Genomic DNA, 21,684 nt, shown 5'->3' on the forward strand with positions numbered 1-21,684 from the left:
TTGTAAGTGGTGAATGGAGAGAGACCGGCCTGCTGGTATGCAGAGGTCGGCTAAAGGAAATCGAGGAGTGGTTTTAGTGAAATGAGAGCTTTGTGTCATGAATAGTGGTGGCTTAGACTAGACATCAACTTGAAGAGACGGCTGTCCTTTGATACAGTCTAGGCTAATGTGTTTTCGGATCGCTAAGTTATTAAGTATTTTGTCTGGAATTTAGGAAGCCGTTTCATTATTGCCACTTGGTGAATATTCAGTACCCTCATATCTTCATTTTACCTAACTAGTCGTCTTTCTAGGAAAAATTAGACATAGCTTGAACTGTTACTTGCGTAACGCTGCTGTTTTAGTATCCGCTTAATTTAGTGACTTCAATATACTTCGGAGGCTTTTTTTTTCTTTCTTTCTTTTTTTGGTCTGAGCTAAGGCTGCAGCTACATTTATTTCACTTTCACATTTAAACCTATAAAATCTCTGGATTAGAAAAAGTTACCATTAAGGTTTGTTTAATAACATCCTTTCACAAAATTTGATTAATTTGCATCCAGTATTCATCACTTTGACCTAGTCTTTGTTCTGAAGGCCACGTACAAGGACAAGGCCCTAAAGTGATTGCAAAAGTAACTTGAAAATCTTGCAGAAGGCTTTTCTAAAGGATTAAAGGAATGCTGAGACTATTTAAGTCTGAGGTCCTTGAGGGGGAAATAAAAAACTGCACGAGAAAGTTTGGTATAGCATGTAATTTAGAGTCCTTGTAGAGTCCCAGGCCTGAGATTCTCCCAGAGGCAAGAAAAGTCATTTTAAAGAGCTTTCAGGAAAAACCAAGTTTTTAAAAATGTGGTGGCTAATAAAAATTTTGAAGCATTTAGCAGTATTCATGTGTCAAGAAGCTTTCAGGAGTTTTCTTTCTTTTGAACGAATTATTTGACTACTTCTTTACTAAGATTATTATGTAGGAAACTATATATTCCAGCATTAAAACTTAACTGCGAATCGAGCTTCCTGCTATTAACTAGTGATGACTGAAATAAAAATTGTCTGTATACATGAATTTTTGTTTTCCCTGGTCAGCAAATTTTTCTGAAGATATTTTGAGGTGTGCTTAGGAAAATTATCTTCAGTTATCCTTTTTTTTTGTTGGGAGGGATGAGAAGAGGAGCGTAAGCATTATTGAAACTAGAGATGTGAAGAATTTAAAAGTTTGAATATAGCTCTTTTGTAAGTTATAAGTAGCAATGAAATCAAAACCCCAGAAATGGATTCTATAAGTATACTAAGTCAGTTGAAACTTTGCTGTTATTGAGATGAAACAATACATCTCTCCACAGTTTTTTTTCTCTCCTGGTTTACTGATTGCTGATCATCAATAATTATTAGATGAATAGGTGGTTAAGTTTTAAAGTTTGTACTTTGAGCTTGATTGGAAGCATGCATTATTGCTAAGCGGGATCAGAAAGGATAAATGCTTTTAGGTCTGATAAGTATTGGCAACTTTTTGTATGCTACATATTGACTTGTGACTTTGTTTTTGAAAACAGTTGTATTGACTTAGCTGTTTTCTTGTAACCCTTTTTTTGTTGGAAATACAATATCTTGTTGAAACAGCTTAACTAAACCAAAATTTTATACCATAAAAGTAAATAGTAAACATAGACTAGGAACTGCTTCTTAGTCCTGAGGATGTAGGCTGTTGCCTCTCGTTACCCTCATTAAGAGGATACTGCTTTGCACAATCAGTTCCCATTCTTTAACAGACTATTGTTTATGCAATATTGTACTAATTATGAGTGTGATAGATAACTAGGCTAATAGGCTAAAATAAATATATGCTTCTTAGCTTCTATGAAAGGAAAATATGTGATTTGTGTTGCTCGAAAATGAGTGGGAGTTACCTCATATCGTTTTTCATCACTTAAACCCAGGAGAAAGTCCTTCATTTCCTCTATTTACTTAAGAATGCTTCTTTTGTGTTTCGTGCAAGACTGAGCTTGACTTGGGTTTGAAACCTAGATCCCTCTGTTGAGGCCTGAACCCTCCTATCCTTGAAGTATGTTTATAATCTGCTTTCTCCTGAAGGAAAAAAGCTCTTAAAAAGAAAGTCAGTGACATTAGGACCCCCTTTTTAGAGTTTAACTACTTTTTTTCAATTTTTTAATTGTGGGCATCTTTTAAGAGACGTTCTCACTCCCAAAGTCTTTCTCAAACCTGATGCAGCAGAGAATAGTGTTAGGGCATGTTTTTATTGCCTGCTTTGGTCATGTTGAGTGCCCTCCAGTGGATATAATGTAATGCTTGTGATTTTTTTCCCCCTAGCAAATTTGTGTGGAATACATTTATAAATAGTCCTGATGAAAAAGCATCTATTAGAAACCTTTTGAATTCTAGAATAATCGATTCATATCAATACTGCTAATTAAAAGGTCGGCTTGAGAAAATGTCATTTCAACCAATATTTGCAGGAGAAAGGTCAAAGTAAAATTAGGGATTAAATTTTTATTTGTCACTTTAAATAGGCAATTCTGCTTAAATATAATGACAAATCAAAAACAAAGTAATTGGGGGATAAAAAATTATAATGTTTAGCCATATTAATGAATTACAGAAGCTAAAATTCTCAGAAAAAGTTACTGAATAAATGAATTGTCAATTTGTTTAAAATCAGTTACAGTAAAACGAGTAAATGCTCAGCTCAGTTATATTATTAAGGTATATTATGTCTGTGTTAGACTCTAGATAGAAACAAAGCTGGTAGTTGAGTCAGTGTTTTGAATTCTAGAATGTATTGCTCTAGTTACCATAGGGCCTCATTTGTATAGAGTTGTGGGCTATTGTGCATTACAGTAATATTTTGCTGTAATTTAAATTTTTCAATAAAAACCTTTAACCATGCTCTTCTGTTAAAGTTGTTGCTATTTCTATTAAGTAACTTTTTTTTTTTTTTTTTTGAAAATACTAGTTTCAAATTACATTCTGATTAGTAACAGGAATGAGCCTATTCTAATATATTAGCTTTTGGAAGTCAAATGGTCATTTTATTGAAAATTCTCAGTTTAGATTTTTTTTTTTAACAGGAAGGCAAGAATGCCTCAATTGTTTTATAGAAATGGTTATTTCAGAATGGATTGTGTTTCTTCATAAAGGATCATATTTGGAATTAGTAATGTCTAAGTTGATGCAGCATTTACTGTCTCTAAGTCAAATAGCTTCTCTTCTGATTTTCCAAGATTTTTATGAGATATGAGAATAGATTTGAAATTTCTTTATAAAATTTTGTACATATAACTTATTTAAAAAATTATATCTATTAGGGACTTAATTTATCTTTTGAAATTGGCTACTTCATTAACATAGCATACAACAGTTTGACATTCAAGATAACTGACTAAAAAGTAAGATTGCTTTCACAAACCATACAGGGCTTGGTCTTACATTACAGTGGGAATGGCTACTCAGTGTCTCCAGGGCCAGGCAGGTATGGGGTTACCGGGGCTCTGTGAACTACTACAAATTGGAAGTACACGGAAGCACATGTCCCATTGAAGCAGCCCGTCTTTGGCAGCTCCACCATTATGTGGAGATACAGTTTCTGTTGCCACATCATCTGATTTTATTTTCCTTAAGAGAAGCAGGAAATCCAAATTAATGTGCATCCCTTGATTTGCACATGTTGGTGAATGAAATTCACGTTTTAAGACACCATGCAGCACAAATTAAATACACCTATTGGCAGGATACTGCCAGTTTGTAACATCTTGCAATAGTTCCATTTGGAGTAGTTTTAAAATGATGACGATTCTGCTAAATGACTGAAGATAATATAGTCTGTGGATTTATATAACTTAGGAAATAAGATCGTTAAGACTATTAGGTTCATGTTTAGGCATTTGGAAAGTGTCTTGTATCAGTTGATTATAGATTAGAAACTTAAAAGCAGGTTCATATTAACTTCTTTGTGAAATCCGGGAAAACCACACTTTCAGGTTTAGGAGATAAGTTGATTTGAGTCAGGGAAAAGAAGGAGAATTGACTTGTTCATTACTTGATCTTAAGTATAGTCTTGTTTAAAGTATTTTTTTAAAGCAGTCTCAAACTTAAAATGCTGGACAAATTCTGGCTCTGTATACACAATCATGTCTGCCTGAACTTATATTGCTGTCTTAAATCATGTCCTGGTTTTCAGCCGAAGTCTGCGTTTCTAAGACCAACTATTATCAGACTAGATCCAAAAGTTAAAAGCAAAGTTTAGTAATGAAGAAAAATTAATTGAATATAGTTTTGCTTAATGGCATACTGCTGTTTGGTCAGAATAAATTGATGAAGGCAATTCAATAGATTTTGGTTAAATCTATTTAACCAAAATAAATTAAATAGATTCGATTAAATCTGTTTTGCTGCTAGGGCAAAGTTTTTCATTTCCAGAGTTTGCAAAGTTGAGTGTTTAGTGAGTGTTGAGACTACATTTTTAAATGGCAAACTGCAAGCTGAAAACGCAAACCATAGGCCAACACTGGTTTTAAGAAGCATCATCTGAAACTAGTGCTGCAGGCAGCAGTTATTTTTATGGTGTAGAATGCAAGCAAAACTGATCAGTGGACTTCACTTGAAATATCCTAGAAATTTCCTGCTTTTTTTGAACTTCTTGAAAAGGCTTTTTTTTTTTTTTTTTTTTTTGGTAACAGTTTGAAAAGTGTGAACAGCTGGGTGATGCTGGGGTGAAACAGCGTTATAGTATTTGTTTCGTCTCTTTATAGTATTTATTTCTGTCTCTTAATTTCTTTATTAATCTGATTTTACTTGTGATTTCATAATTCATATATTGCTGGACTGATATTTTCCTTTTAACTGATTTGTAACAGGTGATGGGGGAGATGATGTTTTTTACTTTTCTTTCAAGTTCATCAGTCCTCATGGCAGACAAACCATATCTGTGATTAGTAAAAATTATCTTACATGCTGGTAGCTGGCTTGACTGGGAAGTAAAAGATGTGCAAAAGCTGAAGGGTTAGTTTAATAAAGTTTATTAACAGGGTTTATGATAGTTGAATTAATTGTGATATCTGTACATATACACACACTTTGTTGTACATTATCCATATAAAATATGAAAAGTTAGATTTACTGCAAAATTTCTTGGGAGTGCAATTTAAAGATAAATGATTGCAGTAATTTACTGCACTGAGGGGCGGTGGTTGCAAACTGCTCCCCCCCTTTTAAGTATAATTAAGTGGTTTGGGGGTAAGGATATAGGGAGTGAGTCTGTCTTTGAAGTTTTCCATATACTAGATGAATGCCACATGTATAAGGGAGGAACAAGGGTTTCTTGGAAATATTTTTCAATCCAACTAACTATGGAGGTTTCCAAGTGGAATTCCATTCCCAGTGTAGAAAGTGCTGACGTGGTCTCTTGAATTCTTTTCTGAGTTACTGAAAGACTGCAGCAATGTCAAACATTATTTTTCTTAATAGTTTGTTTAGATGCAAAAGTAGACACCGAGTGTTGTGTAGGAAACATAGTATGCTGACATAGCACTATTTAAATAGATTTATAATGCCTGTTTTCTGGCATTTTGCTTAATTTTGAAGTTTGTTTAATTTTTAAGCCCAAATATTTTATTAATTTTTAAATTTTTGTTTATGTTGGAAAACACAGACTGTGGAATAAGGTTTATATTCTAACTTCTAGTTACAAATATTCTCTGTGATCCATTCATGTAGTAAAACTGTTATTTTGTATCTGATAGTTGTCCTCAGTAGGTCACTGTTTCCTCCCTTAATTCTACTGTCATTTCTCTTGGGTCCTGAATCAGAGTGCTAGCCATTCTATTCCTTGTAAAATAAGAACTAAGAGGCTAGAAAATATTAAGAGATTAAATTCCTAGAATACCAGAAGATTGGGGGTCACTTCTTAGGCAGAGTAATGATAGTTAAAATGGTATTGCTGGTTAGTGTAAGCTGGAAAATAATACAGTCGGATCTTTTTTGTAAGAATACTTAGTAATAATGCTTAAAGAATGCCCTGATTGTATGCTAAAGGACCAAAGATTTCTCCTATTGCCATTATGCCTGAGGTCATATTACATTTCTCTAGAAAGGTCTAAGACAGGAAGACTTTTTGCTCCTCAAACTAGTCCCTTCCCCCCCATCAGAAGCTAAGCAGCAGTAACTCCTTCACTTTATACTCAGTATGCATCGAGGGTCCATCTTTATAATGGAGGAAGAATTAGATTCTGGTAAGAGGCCAGTCCTGACAGTGTATGTTTTCAAGGATTTTGTTCCCTTAGTTATACCTTGCTCTTCTGTATTCCCCTTATCCTTTCCAGATTCTAATCCCATTGCTTTTTTGGTCTCTATCTCCCACCTTTTATCATTCCCGGAATCATTCTCATTGTGCCTTCTAGAACTCATAGTAATCAGCAAATCCCTTTTATTCTCAGTCTGTTCTGGGAATGTTCTGTTCTTTTTCTCACTCCAACTGTAACCTAGCCTCTCCCCTGATAATGCTACTTCCCTTTTTGCTCTCTCAAGTGGCACATGTGTTCTCTTCCTGCACACCTTTTACTGCAAAAAAATATTTTTCCTTCCTTATTGCTACTTCTTGACCATTCCTTTCCAGAATTTCAAGCTTTGACTCTCATGTATAGCACGCACTCCCCCTGTGTTTCAACCATCCACCACCTATCCTGGGTCCTTCCCCTCCTTTCTTGAACACATTAGCTCCTGGCTCACTGTCTTCTTTATTTCTATTATAATTCATGGTTCTTGGTGATATCAGTGTCTGTGTAGAGCAGCCTTACAGAATGTCATCTGGCCTTTGAACTGTTTGTTACCAGTATAAATTGCTATAAGGAGTTTGCCAGCATTTAAATAACTAAGTTCACTTTTAGTTCAGCTGACTTTTTTTGTAGCAAGACTTTTTGATGAAAGAAACAGTATGTTGATTTATAGTATGGCACAAACTCATTAGATTGTTGTGGTCTGGCATACTAAGTAACATGTAGAGGATGCTTCCAATATTCTGGCCTCTTAATTTCTTGATTTCTTTTCCAGTGATCTTACTTTTCTCTCTAATTCAGCCACACATTCCCATTGTCGTATCCTAGAATACTTTTTCTTTCGCTAATAACTACTCTCCTCCCTAGTCTCATTTCAAGTGTCTCACTCTCATTCCTCTAGTAAATACTTCAGTTCCGACAGCCCTTCAGTCCCACTGGGACCTGCAATCTATATGTCCATCTAAGCTTTTCAGTACCCTCACCCTTCTACACAGCTGAAATTTCATGTTGAATCATAATCATTTTCTCATATACACTCTCAACAGCCTCGTTCCTCCGTTGCTTCATACCCACTGGTCCTGGGCTGTTAATTCACCCTCCTTTATGACTGTTTACTTTTTCTTCTCAAACCTTCCAACACCTCTTCCCCCATTCTCTCATCTAATGCCACTGCTTTCTATTTCACTAAGCACATCAAATAATTGGAAGAATTCCTGCACATCCCTATATCTGTTTGTGACTGTGCCCTTTACCTTCTCTGTCACTACCGATGAAATGTAGTGTTCCACGTTACAATCAATTAATTTGTGCACTAGATCCCATCCTTTCTTGCTGTCAAGAATATTACCCTGTCATTTCCCCTTCTCTCACATCATTGATTTTTCCTTCTCTACTGGCTCTCCGAGCATGTAAACATGAAAATCTCTTCTTTATGTCTCCTCTTTCACCCAACAAAACACCTTAAAACAATTGCTTATATGCACTCTCTCCCCTTTCCTGTTGAACCCCTATCAGTGACTACATTATAAATTGCCAGCCCTCATCTCAGTCAGCCTGTTAGTAGCATCTGGCACAGTTGCATGAAACACTTTTTCACTTGGTTTCTATGCCACCATGTCTGCTAGCACATTTTCTTCCTACCTCTCTAGCGGTTTCTTCTTAGTCTCCTTTGTTTTTTCTGTCATCTCTCTGACCTCTTCTTTGGAGTGAGTGAAAGCTTAGTCCTTGAGCCTCCCCTTTTTCATTGTCTAAATACACTTCAGTTGCTTCCTTTGCTTTTTCTGTCATCTCTCTGACCTCTTCGTTTGGGTGGCTGAAAGCTTAGTCCTTGGACCTCTCCTTTTTTATTTTCTAAATACACTTTAGTATCCTAGCTTTAAACAAATAGTATTTAACCTTCTTGCTATTTCTAAATTATCTCTAGCCTGAATTTCTCCCCTGAACTCTATATCCTAATATCGAACTAGTTTTTCAACATTTTGGATGTCTTAAGAAGTACCTCAAACTTAATATGTCTAAAACTGAATTCCCAATTTCCCCTAAAGCTGCTTCTTAGTCTTTCCTATGCGCTTAATGCACCCCCTTTTTCCACTTAAATTAAAACCATGCTGTTCTTGACTCACCTTTCTTTCACACCCTCTATCTAAACCCTGTCTGCAAATTGTGTCTGCTCTCCCTTTAAAATATACCTGCAGTCTTAACTATTTCTCATCATAGCCATGCCATCTTAATCTTTTGCTAGGATTATTGCAAAGACCTTCTAACTGGTCTCCGTGCTTTCACCTTTGTTCCCTTTAAATGTATTTATCAATACAGTACCAGGGCAGTCCTTTTAAAACATTAAGTCATGTAACTTTACTGTTCAGAAACCTCCAGGGCTTACTGTCTCATTCAGTAGAAGCACAGGCTCCTATGTCTTCAGACCATTGTCTTCATTCGCTACTACTCTTCTTTTCTCCACCCATGCTGGCCTTTTTGTTTTTCCTCCAGTTGATCAAGCATACTCTTTGTACATATTGTGGCTTGCTTCTTCACCTCCTTCAGGCTTTTCCTTGCCATCGTGTCCACTAAAATCATAGTCCTTCCTCAACTTCCTATCTCCTTTTCGGCTTTCTCCTTAGCCCTCATTACTGTCTAACACAATAGATATTTTACTTTTTTTCCCCTCTTAGCCTCCTAGAACATAAGCTCCAGGAAGACAGGGATTTTTGTCTGTTTACTTCACTGCTTTCGTCCCAGTCTCTGGAATCATGGTACATAGTAGTTGATAAAGTAAATGTGTTGAGTGAATGACTTAACTCTTATCACCTCATTTTGGATCATTCCCAATAGCATACAGATATATTCCAGTCCTTTGCAGAGGTGGTTTCCTTCTCGTCATTTATGACTCATGTCACACATCACTTCTACACTGAGGTCTTCATGTTCACCCAGTTTTACTTTATCATACTGTCCTTTTTTTTTTGGCACTTAATCATTCTTTGAAATAACGTTTGTTTACTTGCTTGTTCTTTGCTCCTCTCAGGGTCTTCTCCTGATTTTATATCCCTGGTACTCAGAACAGTGTCTGGAAGTTATAGGTGCTCAATAAATTTTGATGAATCAGTGAATATTCTCGAGTTGGACAGCTTTTGTTTCCCTCAAGCTAATGCTCCATTTATTTCTCTGTTCCCTTTCACAGCCTGACAAAGATATCCTGTGGACATGGTCTCCCTGCTTTCTTTCTTGCCTCCTTTCAGTTTTTTCCATCATAGCCTTTTAAAAACTCAAATGGGATTTTGTTGCTCACCTGCTTGGAACCTTTCATGGACTTCCAGTGGCACTTAGGATGAAAATGCATTCCTTACCAAAGCCTGGAGAGCGAGCCCTGCAGATCTAGCTGTTTATTTTCAGCCTCATCTCGTTGCACTTGTCCTTTCCCACTATAAACGAATCTCTCTCAAGGTTTAGTTGTTAAAAGATGATTAGGCCTTTTATGATTCTAGACTTTTGCACATGTTATTTCTTGTTTCTGGAATGTACCTGCTCTGCTCATTGCATGCTGGCTCTTTTATGTCCTTTTCATGTCTCAGCTTGAAGGTTACCCTCAAGAAGCTGTGGCCACTCTCAGTCCACTTCTTCTTGTTCTTGTGTCGGTCCACTCTCATCTCCTACTTATTTAGTTACCCGCTTATCGTTCTTTGTATTTGTTTATTCAGTTGTCTGTCTCCTTATCAGGAATACGAGGACCATTTCTGTTTTAATCGCCACTATATACCCAGAAGCCATTATACCTTCTGGCATATAGCAGTTGCGTAAAAATTTGTTGAATAAATGAATGAAATCTATACATACATTACATTTATGCTATTGGAATTGCTGTGTCATGGAACTATTGAGTAAATGAAAGAATTGTGAGAAAGCTTTCTCATGGAACAGAAAATCTCTTGATTAACATCACAATTTTGTGAATTGAGAAAACAACATAATATCACCAATGGGGCATTCGTATATAGCTCCAGGTTATGACTCATTTATCCGTGTGTTGTTGGACTCAAAATAGAGCAGATTTAGAGCTGTTTCTTGAAGTTCTTTGTATTGAGATAACGAAGCATTCACATTTTGAAAATAAATGCTTCCTAGCTCTCTTTACTTTCTGTAGTAGTCCGTTATTCTTTCTGAATATAAGAGAGCCTCATAATTATGAGACTTATGACTATGGTGAGGCTGTAAAGGCTGCAAAATGTCCTGTTTGGGAGAGTAACATAAACTTGATATGCATGGTGGGGGCAGAAGTCTGCTAAAGAAAGTAAAACTATGTTGTCTTAATGAGTAAATTCTTCTCAAGGAGCTGGTTGCTTTGTGGAGCCAGGTTTGTTTTGTTTGTTCTTAGGTTACTGACTGTTACACATAGATTTGAATCATATAGTTTATCTACAGCTGTAGACCTTTGCTGGGGCCGTGTCAACAACCTGTATTACACTTTAAATAAAAAAATACAATGCCAGCGTCCTACCCCAGACATACTGATAGAAACCATGGGGATGGAACCTACTCATCTGTATTTTTTAAAGTTCAAGGTTAGAACTGTTGGAAGAATCAGGTTGCCGGTTTAAAGGGTTCTTCGAGCAAACTCGAAAAGCTTTATAGTAAAGAAAGATTTTTAAAGGCACTTACACAGACTAGTCTCCCTTATCTGTGGTTTTGCTGTCTTCAGTTTCAGTTACCTGCAGTCATCACCATCCAAAAATATTAAATGGAAAATTCAGGAAATGAGAAATGTGTAAGTTTTAAATTGCACACCCTTGCTCCATCCTGCCCAAGATGTGAATCGTCTCTTTGTCCAGTATGTTTACTCTGTATATGCTACTTGCCTGTTAGTAGCCATTTCAGTTATCCGATGGACTCAGTATCACAGCGCTTGTGCTAAAGTACCTTATTTAATAATGGCCCCAGAGCACAAGAGTAGTGATGCTGGCACTTCAGACATGCCAAAGAGAAGCTGTAAAGTGTTTCCTTTAAGTGAAAAAAGGTGGAAGTTCTTGACTTAATAAAGAAAAAAAATCATATGCTGATGTTGCTAGGATCTGTGGTGAGGACGAATCTTATATCCGTGAAATTGTAAAGAAGGAAAAAGAAATTTGTGCTGGTATTGCTGTTGCACCTCAAACTCCAAAAGTTAGGGCCATAGTGCGTGGTAAGTGCTTAGTTAAGATGGAAAAGACGTAACTTTGCTTTTGGAAGACATAAACAGAAAGCCTGTTCTGATAGATGGCAACGTGCTGCTCCAGAAAGCGTTGAGTCGATACGAAGACTTCAGCAAGGGGTCCCCTGAAACCAGTGACTCCACGCCATGAATAGGTTTGGACCGAAACTATAAAAATAACTGGAGAGGCTGCGTCTGCTGATGAAGAAGCTGCTGCCACATTTCCGGCAGAGTTGAGGAAGTGGATTGGGATTTGGTAACTGTCTGGTTTCAGACATCCACTGGGGATCTTGTAACTTATCTGTGGATAAGGAGGTTGGGGGCGGATTCTAGTTTAGCACATACCTGGTCTTAATGGCCTGAAATGTTTTTCCCAAATAGATGGTCTTATAGCTTTCATGTGCCATTTGGTCCAGGTTTGTTTTTCACAGAACCTGTTTTTGAAAATACTGTAGAAAAAAAAAAAATGGGTCACCTCTTTTAGTAACCTGTACACCCACTTAAATCCCTTTCGGTTACTGGTCTTTACATTTAGGTTTAATGTGCTTAATTAAAATGTAAACTCACTGGTCTTTGGTTTGTTATCAGTGAAAGGATGTAATAAATAAATCGAGGTGTTGGCCAGCTGTTGCTGGACACCAGTTTTTGTATGGCCTGAGAACTAAGAATATCTTTTACATTTTTTAATGGCTGATAAAATATCGAAGGATAATGTCTCATGACGCGTGAAACTATATGAAATTCAAATTTGCAATTTCCATGAATAAAGTTTTATTGGAACAAAGCCACATTCATTAGTGTGCATGTTGTCTGGCCGCTTTTGTACTACAGTAGCAGAGCTTATTTATGGTCTACGAAGCTTAAAATATTTATCATCTGTCTCTTTACAGATAAAGTTTCCTGACCTCTGTTAGATGAGATATATCTTCCTAAATGAATCCTTCATGTTCCTAAAGGCACTTAAAGAAGGCTCTTAGGTTCTGTGTAATTGTTGGTGGCTATCTAAGCCCCCGTGTTCCATTTTATTTGTTCTACTTGTCTACTTTTTACACATTTTTCTTTTTGGCACATTCAATCCATCAAATATTTAAGTGCTCAATATGTGCTAAGCACTTTGGAAACAGTGAGGAAGTAAAGGTATAGTCCCAGCCGTCACAGAGTTCACTCACTGAGTTTTTAAAATTGCCTTTTTTCTTTTTCTTTTCTTAAGGTCAGTGTGCTTGGTATGATGAGGATGGGAGACTTTTGTAACAAGCGGAGAAGAAGGTTATTGTGGAATATAAAACAACGTATTACTCCTAGAGATCATTGAGTTTTTTTGCCATTAATTCTGCCTATAGCCTGAACCTAGAGATTAACATCTAGATACATTCTTGAAATAAAACCTTCCTTGGCAAAATATCCTCACGTTTGAAAATTCTGCATTTTTTGTCAGCAGTAGTGCTGTGTGTAGCTAGGCAAAAAGTCCAAGTATGGAGTATGCAGTGATTCAAATATAAGGAATAGAATAGATATAGATATAGATATATATTTTTCACCGTGGTCACTGATCAGAGAATGTAGTTCTTTAGTATTACATATGGAAACTTTTATCTAAAAACTACTGACTCTTCTCTTGGATTTATCTGCAACATTGACTTAAATACTAATTTTCTATAAATTTGAGGTGGTGGTAGGTATTTGATTAAAAGGGCACATGACCGAACTACATAGACCTGGATTTTAATTTTAACTGAGCAGTTTATTAGCTATACTCATGTATATTATATACTCAATATTAACTGCTGCTAGTCAGTTTTTTTCATTTGATAATTTGGGAAATGTTTGTGAGATTGCTGGAAAGATTCAGTGAGAACATTAGAACTAAAGTTGCTAGGCATTTAATTATGCTACCTTATTAAGTATGTCAAGGGCAAAATTAGACGTTTACCCGATACTACAAAGCAACATCCTAAAATTATGCTGTAAAAGATTATACTATTTAATCAGAAGCCTGGCATTACTTTGTGATGCAGTTGATTCTTAGAATACTGCCACTTTAATAGAATAAGAACAGAATGAAAATCTATTAAATTACTAAAAAGGAAATTTCTCGCTATAATTAAATACAATGACCTTTGTCTAAATATCAAAAGAAATGCAATAAGTTTTATTTCACTTTTAAAAAACATTAGTTATTTTTCTAAAGAATATGTCTTTTTTCTTTTATTTATTTTTTTAGCAATTTGTTTTTGCCTTGAGATACTAATCGCTGGCTGAGTGATTTTCACATTTCTTTGACAGAGTCCATTTTTATAGGCCACCTAGCTTTTATGCTTAGATACATTTCCTTAATGCTGTATATCAGTGTCTAGCTAACATGTAGTGGGGCTAAATGATGTAAGATATTTTCTTGAACAAGTATTTCTGATATCTGACAGATTCTGTATAGTTCTGCAAATGTATGCAGTGTCTTTAAAAGTATGCAGATGCTTTGCATATTAAATAAATGTTGAATAATTTTTCATTGTACTTTTTTTCATTCTTTATAATGGCTACATAGTAATCCACTACGCCCTCTCACCTGGATGATTTACAGTAGTTTCAAAACAGGTCTGTTTTGCTTTTGCCCCTTATGGTTTTTTTTCCATACAGATGTCAGAGTGAACTTTAAAAAGCCTAAGTCACAGGTCATGTTACTCCAGTGGCTTTCCAGCGCACTTTGCATTTTATTCTACATTCTCAGTGGTCTGGTCCCCACCTCTCTTCAAGTGTTCTTTTCTGGTTAACACTGGTACCTTTTAGTACCTTTACTAAATAGTGCATTCCTTCCTTTGCACTTGTTCTCTGCATGGAATGTTGCGCCCCATCTTTACCTGGCTAGTTCTTACTCCTCTACTCAAAAGTCACTTCTTCGTCACCCACTTTTACTTAGGGTAGTTCTCCCCACCAGTCACTCTATGCTCACCTTGTTTATTTTCATAGCAGTTCTTTTTAAATTGTGTAGTTTTCATTGTTTATAACAGTAGAATGCAGGCTTTAATAGATCTTGATTCTCTGACTCTCTTATTCACTGTTATTGCAATGCTAGTAAATATAAAAGATGCTTAAATATTTTTCAGTATATGACTAGATCTTCCATTTAATGGATAAATTATTTTTTATTCACCCCTCTGTTGATAAGCATTTGAGTTATTTTCTGCTTTTTCTCTGTGAATGCTTCACTGTGCAGACCTTTTGGCATGATTCTGTGAATATTCACATTTCTACTTTAAAAATAGATTTTTTAAGCCAACGGGTATTTACACTTATATTTAATAGATAGTGCCAACTTACCTTCCAGAAAGTTTCTGCCAGTTTAACTATATCCTTATCAGCAGTGGGTATTATTAATCTTTTTCGACTTTACCAATCTAATAAGCAAAAAATGAGTTTCAACTCGTGTCTGTTTATTGCTTGCTTTCTATTTTTCCTTTGAAATGATGATTCCTGCCCTCGTCTTGCAATTTTTTCTTATTGATTGTCCTCCGATCTTTGTGAACATACGGATATTAGCCTTTGATCATATTTCACATGTGTCTGGTGTGTCATTTTTTGAATTAACTTTATGCGTGATCTTGTTTTCCTGGAATTTCTTGCTGTGGTTTTATTTCCACATAGTATACCACTCATGCTCGTATATACTATATTTTATCTCAGCTTTATCTTTTTACATGTAAATATTTGACAAATGTAGGTTTAATTTTAATAAAGTAAGGATGAAAAAAATATTTTTTAGGACAAGCCCCTTTCTCCTAATACTACTAATCAAATAATCTTTCTTCCACTAATTGAAATGTCACCTTTTTCATTTATTGAATTGCCACATTATATCCGGGTGTTTTAAGTTAGAGAAAACTGAAATCTTTATATAGCACAAAACTTTCCTAGTTAGCAACAAGGCATCTCTCCATTTAATCTTGTCTGTACATTGTTTTTATTGTTGCTATTAGAAAAACAATCACAGAAAGATTTTATTCATAACTGTCCTGTTTATATATAGGACAGTAGTTTGTATATAATTTAATGGTCACTTTTATTAAAAATTTAAACTATGAACTGTTAGCAGCCTTATCACACTGTAAAACCCACTTAAAATGGATACATAGAGAGGCTCCTCTGCTTAAAAGTGTTCTTTAACATGTTAACAGAGAGGCTCCTCTGCTTAAAAGTGTTCAGCCAAGTCATCACTTTGTGTACTCATTTTGAGAAACAGGATTTTTAGTTAAAACATGTGATGGAAATAGATCCTCCCATATAGCTGCAATCTTTATTTAGCCTTATAAAATATACTCGTAGCCTATTTAGCTTTTACCATTGTTCCTTTTCGAAGAGATGGACATATTTTATCCTTGTATTTGAGACTTGAGTTTGTAAAGTTTAGCTGATTTAACAGAAGTGTACAGTGTACATAAAATTACTCATTTGGGGGGGAACTCCATTTTAATTGTTTTAAAAGATTTAAAGTACAAAGGTATATTTTAGAAATCCCATTTGGAGTTTATTGAAATGATATACAGGTATTTTCTTATTTTCATTCAGTTATTTTTGATATGCAAAGTATAGAAAATAATGTCGCACCCATGTACTCACCACTCAGATTAACATGTAATTTTGCTGTATTTGATTTAAAAAAAAAAAAAAAACCTGCTAGAGTTTAAGCCATCTTTAATACCCTTTCCAGCCCTATTCTCTTTGCTCCCAAGTGTTAAGAAGCTGGTATGTATTATTTGTACTTTTACCGCATAAACAATATGAGGGGTTGTTTTGTTTTTTTAACTTAAGTGGCATAAAATTATATTTAGAAATTACAAAAAATGTGCCTGTGTGGATAAAGGCTATTCACTATGTACTTTGAAGTAGCTGTGTTTTAAAATATTAATCATCTTGGTTACTTATGTTAATATAAACTGGAGAAAAATAGTGTCTGGTTTTTGTAGTAATTTGCTTAGTGTATAGTAATTTGTTCTTAGAGTGTAGTAATTTGTTCTTAGAGTGTAGTAATTTGTTCTTAAAGTGAAAGTTTGTTTTTTTCCGAAGGATCAAGACTATTATTAGGATTGTGTTACTGATCACAGATTGTGTGAAGTTACTCATTGGTGAGACTAACGATATATCATAAATGTACGTGGTATTACCATAATTTATTATGAAGAGTAAAATCATATTGTCAGATATACACAGTTGGTCTAAATGTGCTATATTTGTGATTATTCAAGGGGGTTCTTAGGCGTATCATATACACATACTCAATAAAAACATAAATGAGGACTACATCAAAAATCTGGAAAGCCATAACAGTTTTTTAAGCATTTAATTTAAGAATTTAGAAAAACTTGCAGGTCGGGTGGTGGCGTAAAAATTAAATGTGTGCACATAGCTATTAAAAGTTGTCAGTGGTAACAGCTGATGCTGATAAGCCCTTCTTAAGCTGGCCACTAGTACAGTTCCTTCTTTGAAAACTGTCATCTTATGCTCCATCATTCTGGAGCTATGTATCAAAGGCCTTAAAATTTTTTACTCTTTAACCCAGTAGTTGAAACAATCATCAGATGGGAGAAATTAAAGAGAATTGTTTATATGCAGGGATGTTTGTTCAGCGTTGTTTGAATAGCATACTAGGAAGGACAAACATTCATGAATATCCAAGGACATATAGTTAAATTAAAGCATAGCCATATTGTAACACTACAGATGATGATATTTTATAAGGGTCCACAACACAAGGAATTGATTATTATATTAAAAGACTACCTAACAGCAAGTTTAAGATGTTACCAAAAATTTCAAAATGTCATTAACTGCATATCATGGGAACAACAGAGAAACATTTTATATGAAGCATATATTTTACTTTATGGTTAGGCTAAGAAGAAAGAATGAAGGAAGAAAGATGATTTGGGGAACATCCTAATTTTTCCTAGCCATAGGCAGTTCATATTTCTAATAGCCATTTTTGCACCTACATGTTTAAAGATAATGCCAAGGGATTAATGTTAGGTGTTCTGGGGGAACAAGTATGATTCGTTGTGTATTTTTTATTGGCCGGTCTAGGAAAACTCCTTTCAGCACACACACACGGCTGAGGAGTAAGAGCAGAAAGGAAACCGGAGTGAGTTGTAACTTAAAAGTTTTAGTGTTTAATGAAAAATGCTAAAACAAGATCTGAGGAGACTATAATTTTTTTAAATGGCAAGGTATTAGTAATGACAGTTAATAAAAATGCATATGTATGTGTTTTTAGATTTACAAAATAAATTTTACTAAGAATTTTTTTTAATCCCTGAGGATATATCAAAAATTTATTTTGCTCCTGAAATAGAGTTGCATATTCTTACTTTAAGACAGACTAAATGGTTGGCTTCAGTTCTTTTCAGTGCAGATTATTGGATAAGTGAATTGTTACCATGAACTGTCAGTATAAAAACTGTGGTTTTGTAATAGATCTGCTTTATTTTTATATAGCCAAGTTACTCCCAGTTAGTAATGCTTAAACTTTTTGAAATCTAAAGTAATCAAGACAATTTTGTCCTGATTGGAACTAGAGAAGTAATTTAAGTATGAAATCTATATCCTGTCAAGAAGTATCACGTAGACTTTGACAGAAGGCCACTTACAGTGCAGAAGGTGAAGTAGATGCTCCAGCACTCATTGTGAAATTGAGCATCAGCTAGTAATGCTAATCTTTTATAATGCTGTGATATGTAAGAAAATATCCTTACTTTTTAGAGCTACATAAGGTACTAATGTACATAATTTACTTTAAAATCATTCTGCAGGGAGGCATAAGTATGGCATATTAACAGTTATTAAGTATAGGTGATAAGGATGTTCATCATACAGTTGTGTCTACTTTTCTGCACATTTGAAATTTTTTATAATAAAGAAAACCCTAGTTTGCCTAAGTAATCTTATTATAAAAGCTGAAGGTAAAATTACTTATACTTTGAATAAGGTATGGTTCAGGGTGAACTTACTACTTAGTTAGAAATAATATATAAAGGATATGTATTTTTCTAAACCTTCATATAGTTTAAATCAGAAATTGCAAGATGAATTTTGAAGTATTCTTTATAAAATACATAATTGAAAGAATATGTGTTTAAATAGCAAAAAGAAAAAGGGAAAGATGCCTGTGTCCACATCCTGGTTAGACTGGATAAGTTGGCTGTCCCTAGCACCCTCTTTCTTTGTCAAAGCACCACTTGATAGTGGTAAAGCTGGCAGAACCCAAAGTAGTAATAGTAATAAGTGATCAGTTGCATCTGGGAACATTTAGTACTTTATAATTTTTAAGCCCCTCTCCCCCACTGTCTTGATTGGTACTTAGAGCGCTTTTCCCATTTTTGTTTCTAGTAATTCTTTCTGAAATGCCTAGTAGTTGAAACCTTGATTCCCGGGTTTGATCCTCTTGTTTGTTGTCTTTCGAATTTTGTGTGTCTTTCTCCTTTATTCTCTGGGAGGTTTTTTTTTTTTTTTCCCCAACTTCAGTTATTATTGAACTTTGAAATTTTTATTTATTCTTTCCAATCTTTGTGAGGGTAATAAATGGAAACATGCTGTTTCTTTCTGTATCCTGCTCCTATTTTTAAGGTCTGTCTTTAAAAAGAGTCAGTTTTTGTTGACCTTTTTCTTTTGATGAAGGTTTTTCTGAAGTGTTTGGTCAGCCTTGGTCGATGGGAGGGTGTAGTGGAGGGGAGCCAGCCTTTGGACTAAAAGCTCCGCCCTGGGGAAGAACGAGGGAGGCTTTGGGGCAAGATTCTGCCCTAGGTTTCTTTGGACAGTATATTCAGTTTCTTTAGTGAATAATTCTTAGATTTTTGGTAAATTTAAATTTGTTGGCAGGGCAACATAAGGGTGAGTTGGCATATACTGTTGTTTATGTCGATCTCCATTTCCACTCCTGTTTTTTACTGCCCTGCTGATTGACACCCTCCCTCACTTCATAGGGTTGCAGTGAAGAGCAAGAATAATTTTTATGTATGTTGAATAAATTTTGAGGTGCTGTAAAAAATAATAAGATTGAGAAGTCCCCAACATACAAAACTTATTTGTAAGTTTGGTACATGAAGTTGCTTTTTCCCATAAAATCGTTACAAATCGTTGTCACGTTACCAGGTCACCCACATAAACAGATTTTACCCAGTATCATGGCTAAACTGTTTTGCCTTTGCATCACCAACAAGGAAAACAATACTGTAAATATTTTTGTCCTTGAAGCCAGATATATCAAAGGGCTTCTTCAACAGCTGCACAGCCTATAAACTTGACTAATTGGTTTCTGAGCCCTGCGGCATTGGCCAAAGGAGGAGCTCAGTGTAGAAAGTCCCCTTTCTCAGAAATATACTGGGAGCTAGAGTGGAGACCCCATTTTCCAGACAAGTGGAAAAGTGATTAATATAGCCAGTCACAAAGACAGTCAAAGGTAAGAGCTAAAACACAGTATCAGTGGATGGAGAACCTGGGTTCCTTCCAGCATAGTTTTTTCAAAGTATAGTCTGCAGATCATTTGCTGCATCCTCGAGAGTTCATTGAAAATGCTGGTTTCTGTGCTCCATTCTAATACTTTTGAATCAAAACATTAAACGCGTAATCCTGCTGAGTAAATTACAGTTGACCCTTGAACAGCGTGAGTTTGACCTTGATGGGTCTACTTATACTCGGACTTCTCAGTTGACCTGCACCATTCAAACCCGGCTTGCCCAAAGGTCAGATGGCAGTTGGGAATCAGCACACGCAGAGGGCAGACTTAAATTCTATGCACATTTTCCACTGTATGGGCAGCAGCGCCCCTTAAAACTGCTACCTCTCTGTGTGCTGTTCAGGGGTCATCTGTATTTTAAAATACAAGATTTTATTGACAGGAATAACCTTTACTGTTTTCTGTCCATTTTGCATTGTACGTAAGTTGTCAAATGTTTTCCTGAGACAATTGTATCCACAACTCTTGTCAGCTTTAGGTGTCAAGTGATCTTTGTGGTTGTAGAAATCTAGTGTTGAAAGGGCAGTTTTAGGAAACCGCATGCTTCCTTTATGTAGAAAAAATTAGGACTTTAGAGTGCAGTTTCCAATTTCATTAAATGTATTTCACCTCCTTTGTACATTGATAGAAAACAGTTAAATATCTTAGCCCATATCTTTACTCATTGGTAAATCAACCCAATATGTTGATTTGTAGTCTTAAGATGAACTTGTTTGGGGGCAGACTTTGTTATAAAGGAAATTTTGTTCTTCAGACTATCTAGAGGCTATGAACCCTTAAATTGTTCTAATTTGCAAATAGTTCCCTGTGTGTGTGTGATTCACTGTTTTCCTAAATATAAAACAATAAAACAAAAATGCAGACATAAGTTAAATACTAAGATTTTTATATATGAATATATTTTTTATATTGATTAAAACAGCATTCCAGTCAGTAATTTATATTATAATCATTGCTATAAATTTGAACTTAGAAAAACTTTACTAAAAAAGATGCTTTTAATTTTTGTCACACTTTTCATTTGAAAAGTAATTTTGCTGCTTAAAAAAAACTAAATCTATTCTGACCCAGTCACTAAAATCTACTTTATTGATAACATTGTGTTATATCAGAAAACAACTGATCAGTTTAATGAAAATTGGTGTTTTTAAAATCCCATTGTACCTCTTCTGTCCAAAGAGGATCTATGAATTTTTCAGTGTGAGAAGTTGAATTTGGATAGTTTTTTCCCCCCTCCTTGGCCTTCATTATTAGAGCTTTTTATGTTCTCTGTCATCTTGAGTAATTATGTTTTTCGACATCCTAAATACCTGTAATTTATATTTCTACTAAAAAGAGGTGCTTGTTAAAGAGCAGTTTTTGTTTAGAAGTTGAGCAGTGATGGAGTGTGGTCGAGATATCTGGAGGAGACCATGAGATCTGTTTTCACTACATTACGTGGAATAAGAGGCTTTGGGGCTTTTTGTGGATATAGTTCCTGACTTTTAGCAGGTCATCTTAGTGACATACAAATATTAAAATCAGACTAATTTTGAGTCCTAATGACTTTTGATTAATTCTTTTAGGGTATCTGAAGTACGCCATACAACAGTTTTTGAAAATTCTGCGTAGACAATGGCTACCCAAGGTTTGTATCTTAAGTCTTTAGTTACTGAATTGGGGCTCTGCTTCGTTGCCAATAACCCAGTCTGGCTGAGATCCCCCTTGCTTTCCTCTCTCCCTGCTTACTTATC

The 21,684-nt window shown here is 35.2% G+C and overlaps 1 protein-coding gene across 1 annotated transcript in view; it reads left to right on the forward strand.

Annotated features, from left to right (window-relative positions):
• Positions 1–21,684, forward strand: part of CTNNB1 (catenin beta 1) — a 35,034-nt gene that overhangs the window by 614 nt on the left and 12,736 nt on the right. Inside the window, 1 exon segment of the mRNA XM_006914817.3 lies at positions 21,517–21,578. Coding sequence (XP_006914879.1) covers positions 21,566–21,578 — 13 coding nt within the window. The 5' untranslated portion in view covers positions 21,517–21,565.

The sequence above is a fragment of the Pteropus alecto genome, unplaced genomic scaffold, assembly GCF_000325575.1.
Source record: "Pteropus alecto unplaced genomic scaffold, ASM32557v1 scaffold156, whole genome shotgun sequence".
In the NCBI taxonomy this organism is placed as follows: Eukaryota; Metazoa; Chordata; class Mammalia; order Chiroptera; family Pteropodidae; genus Pteropus; species Pteropus alecto.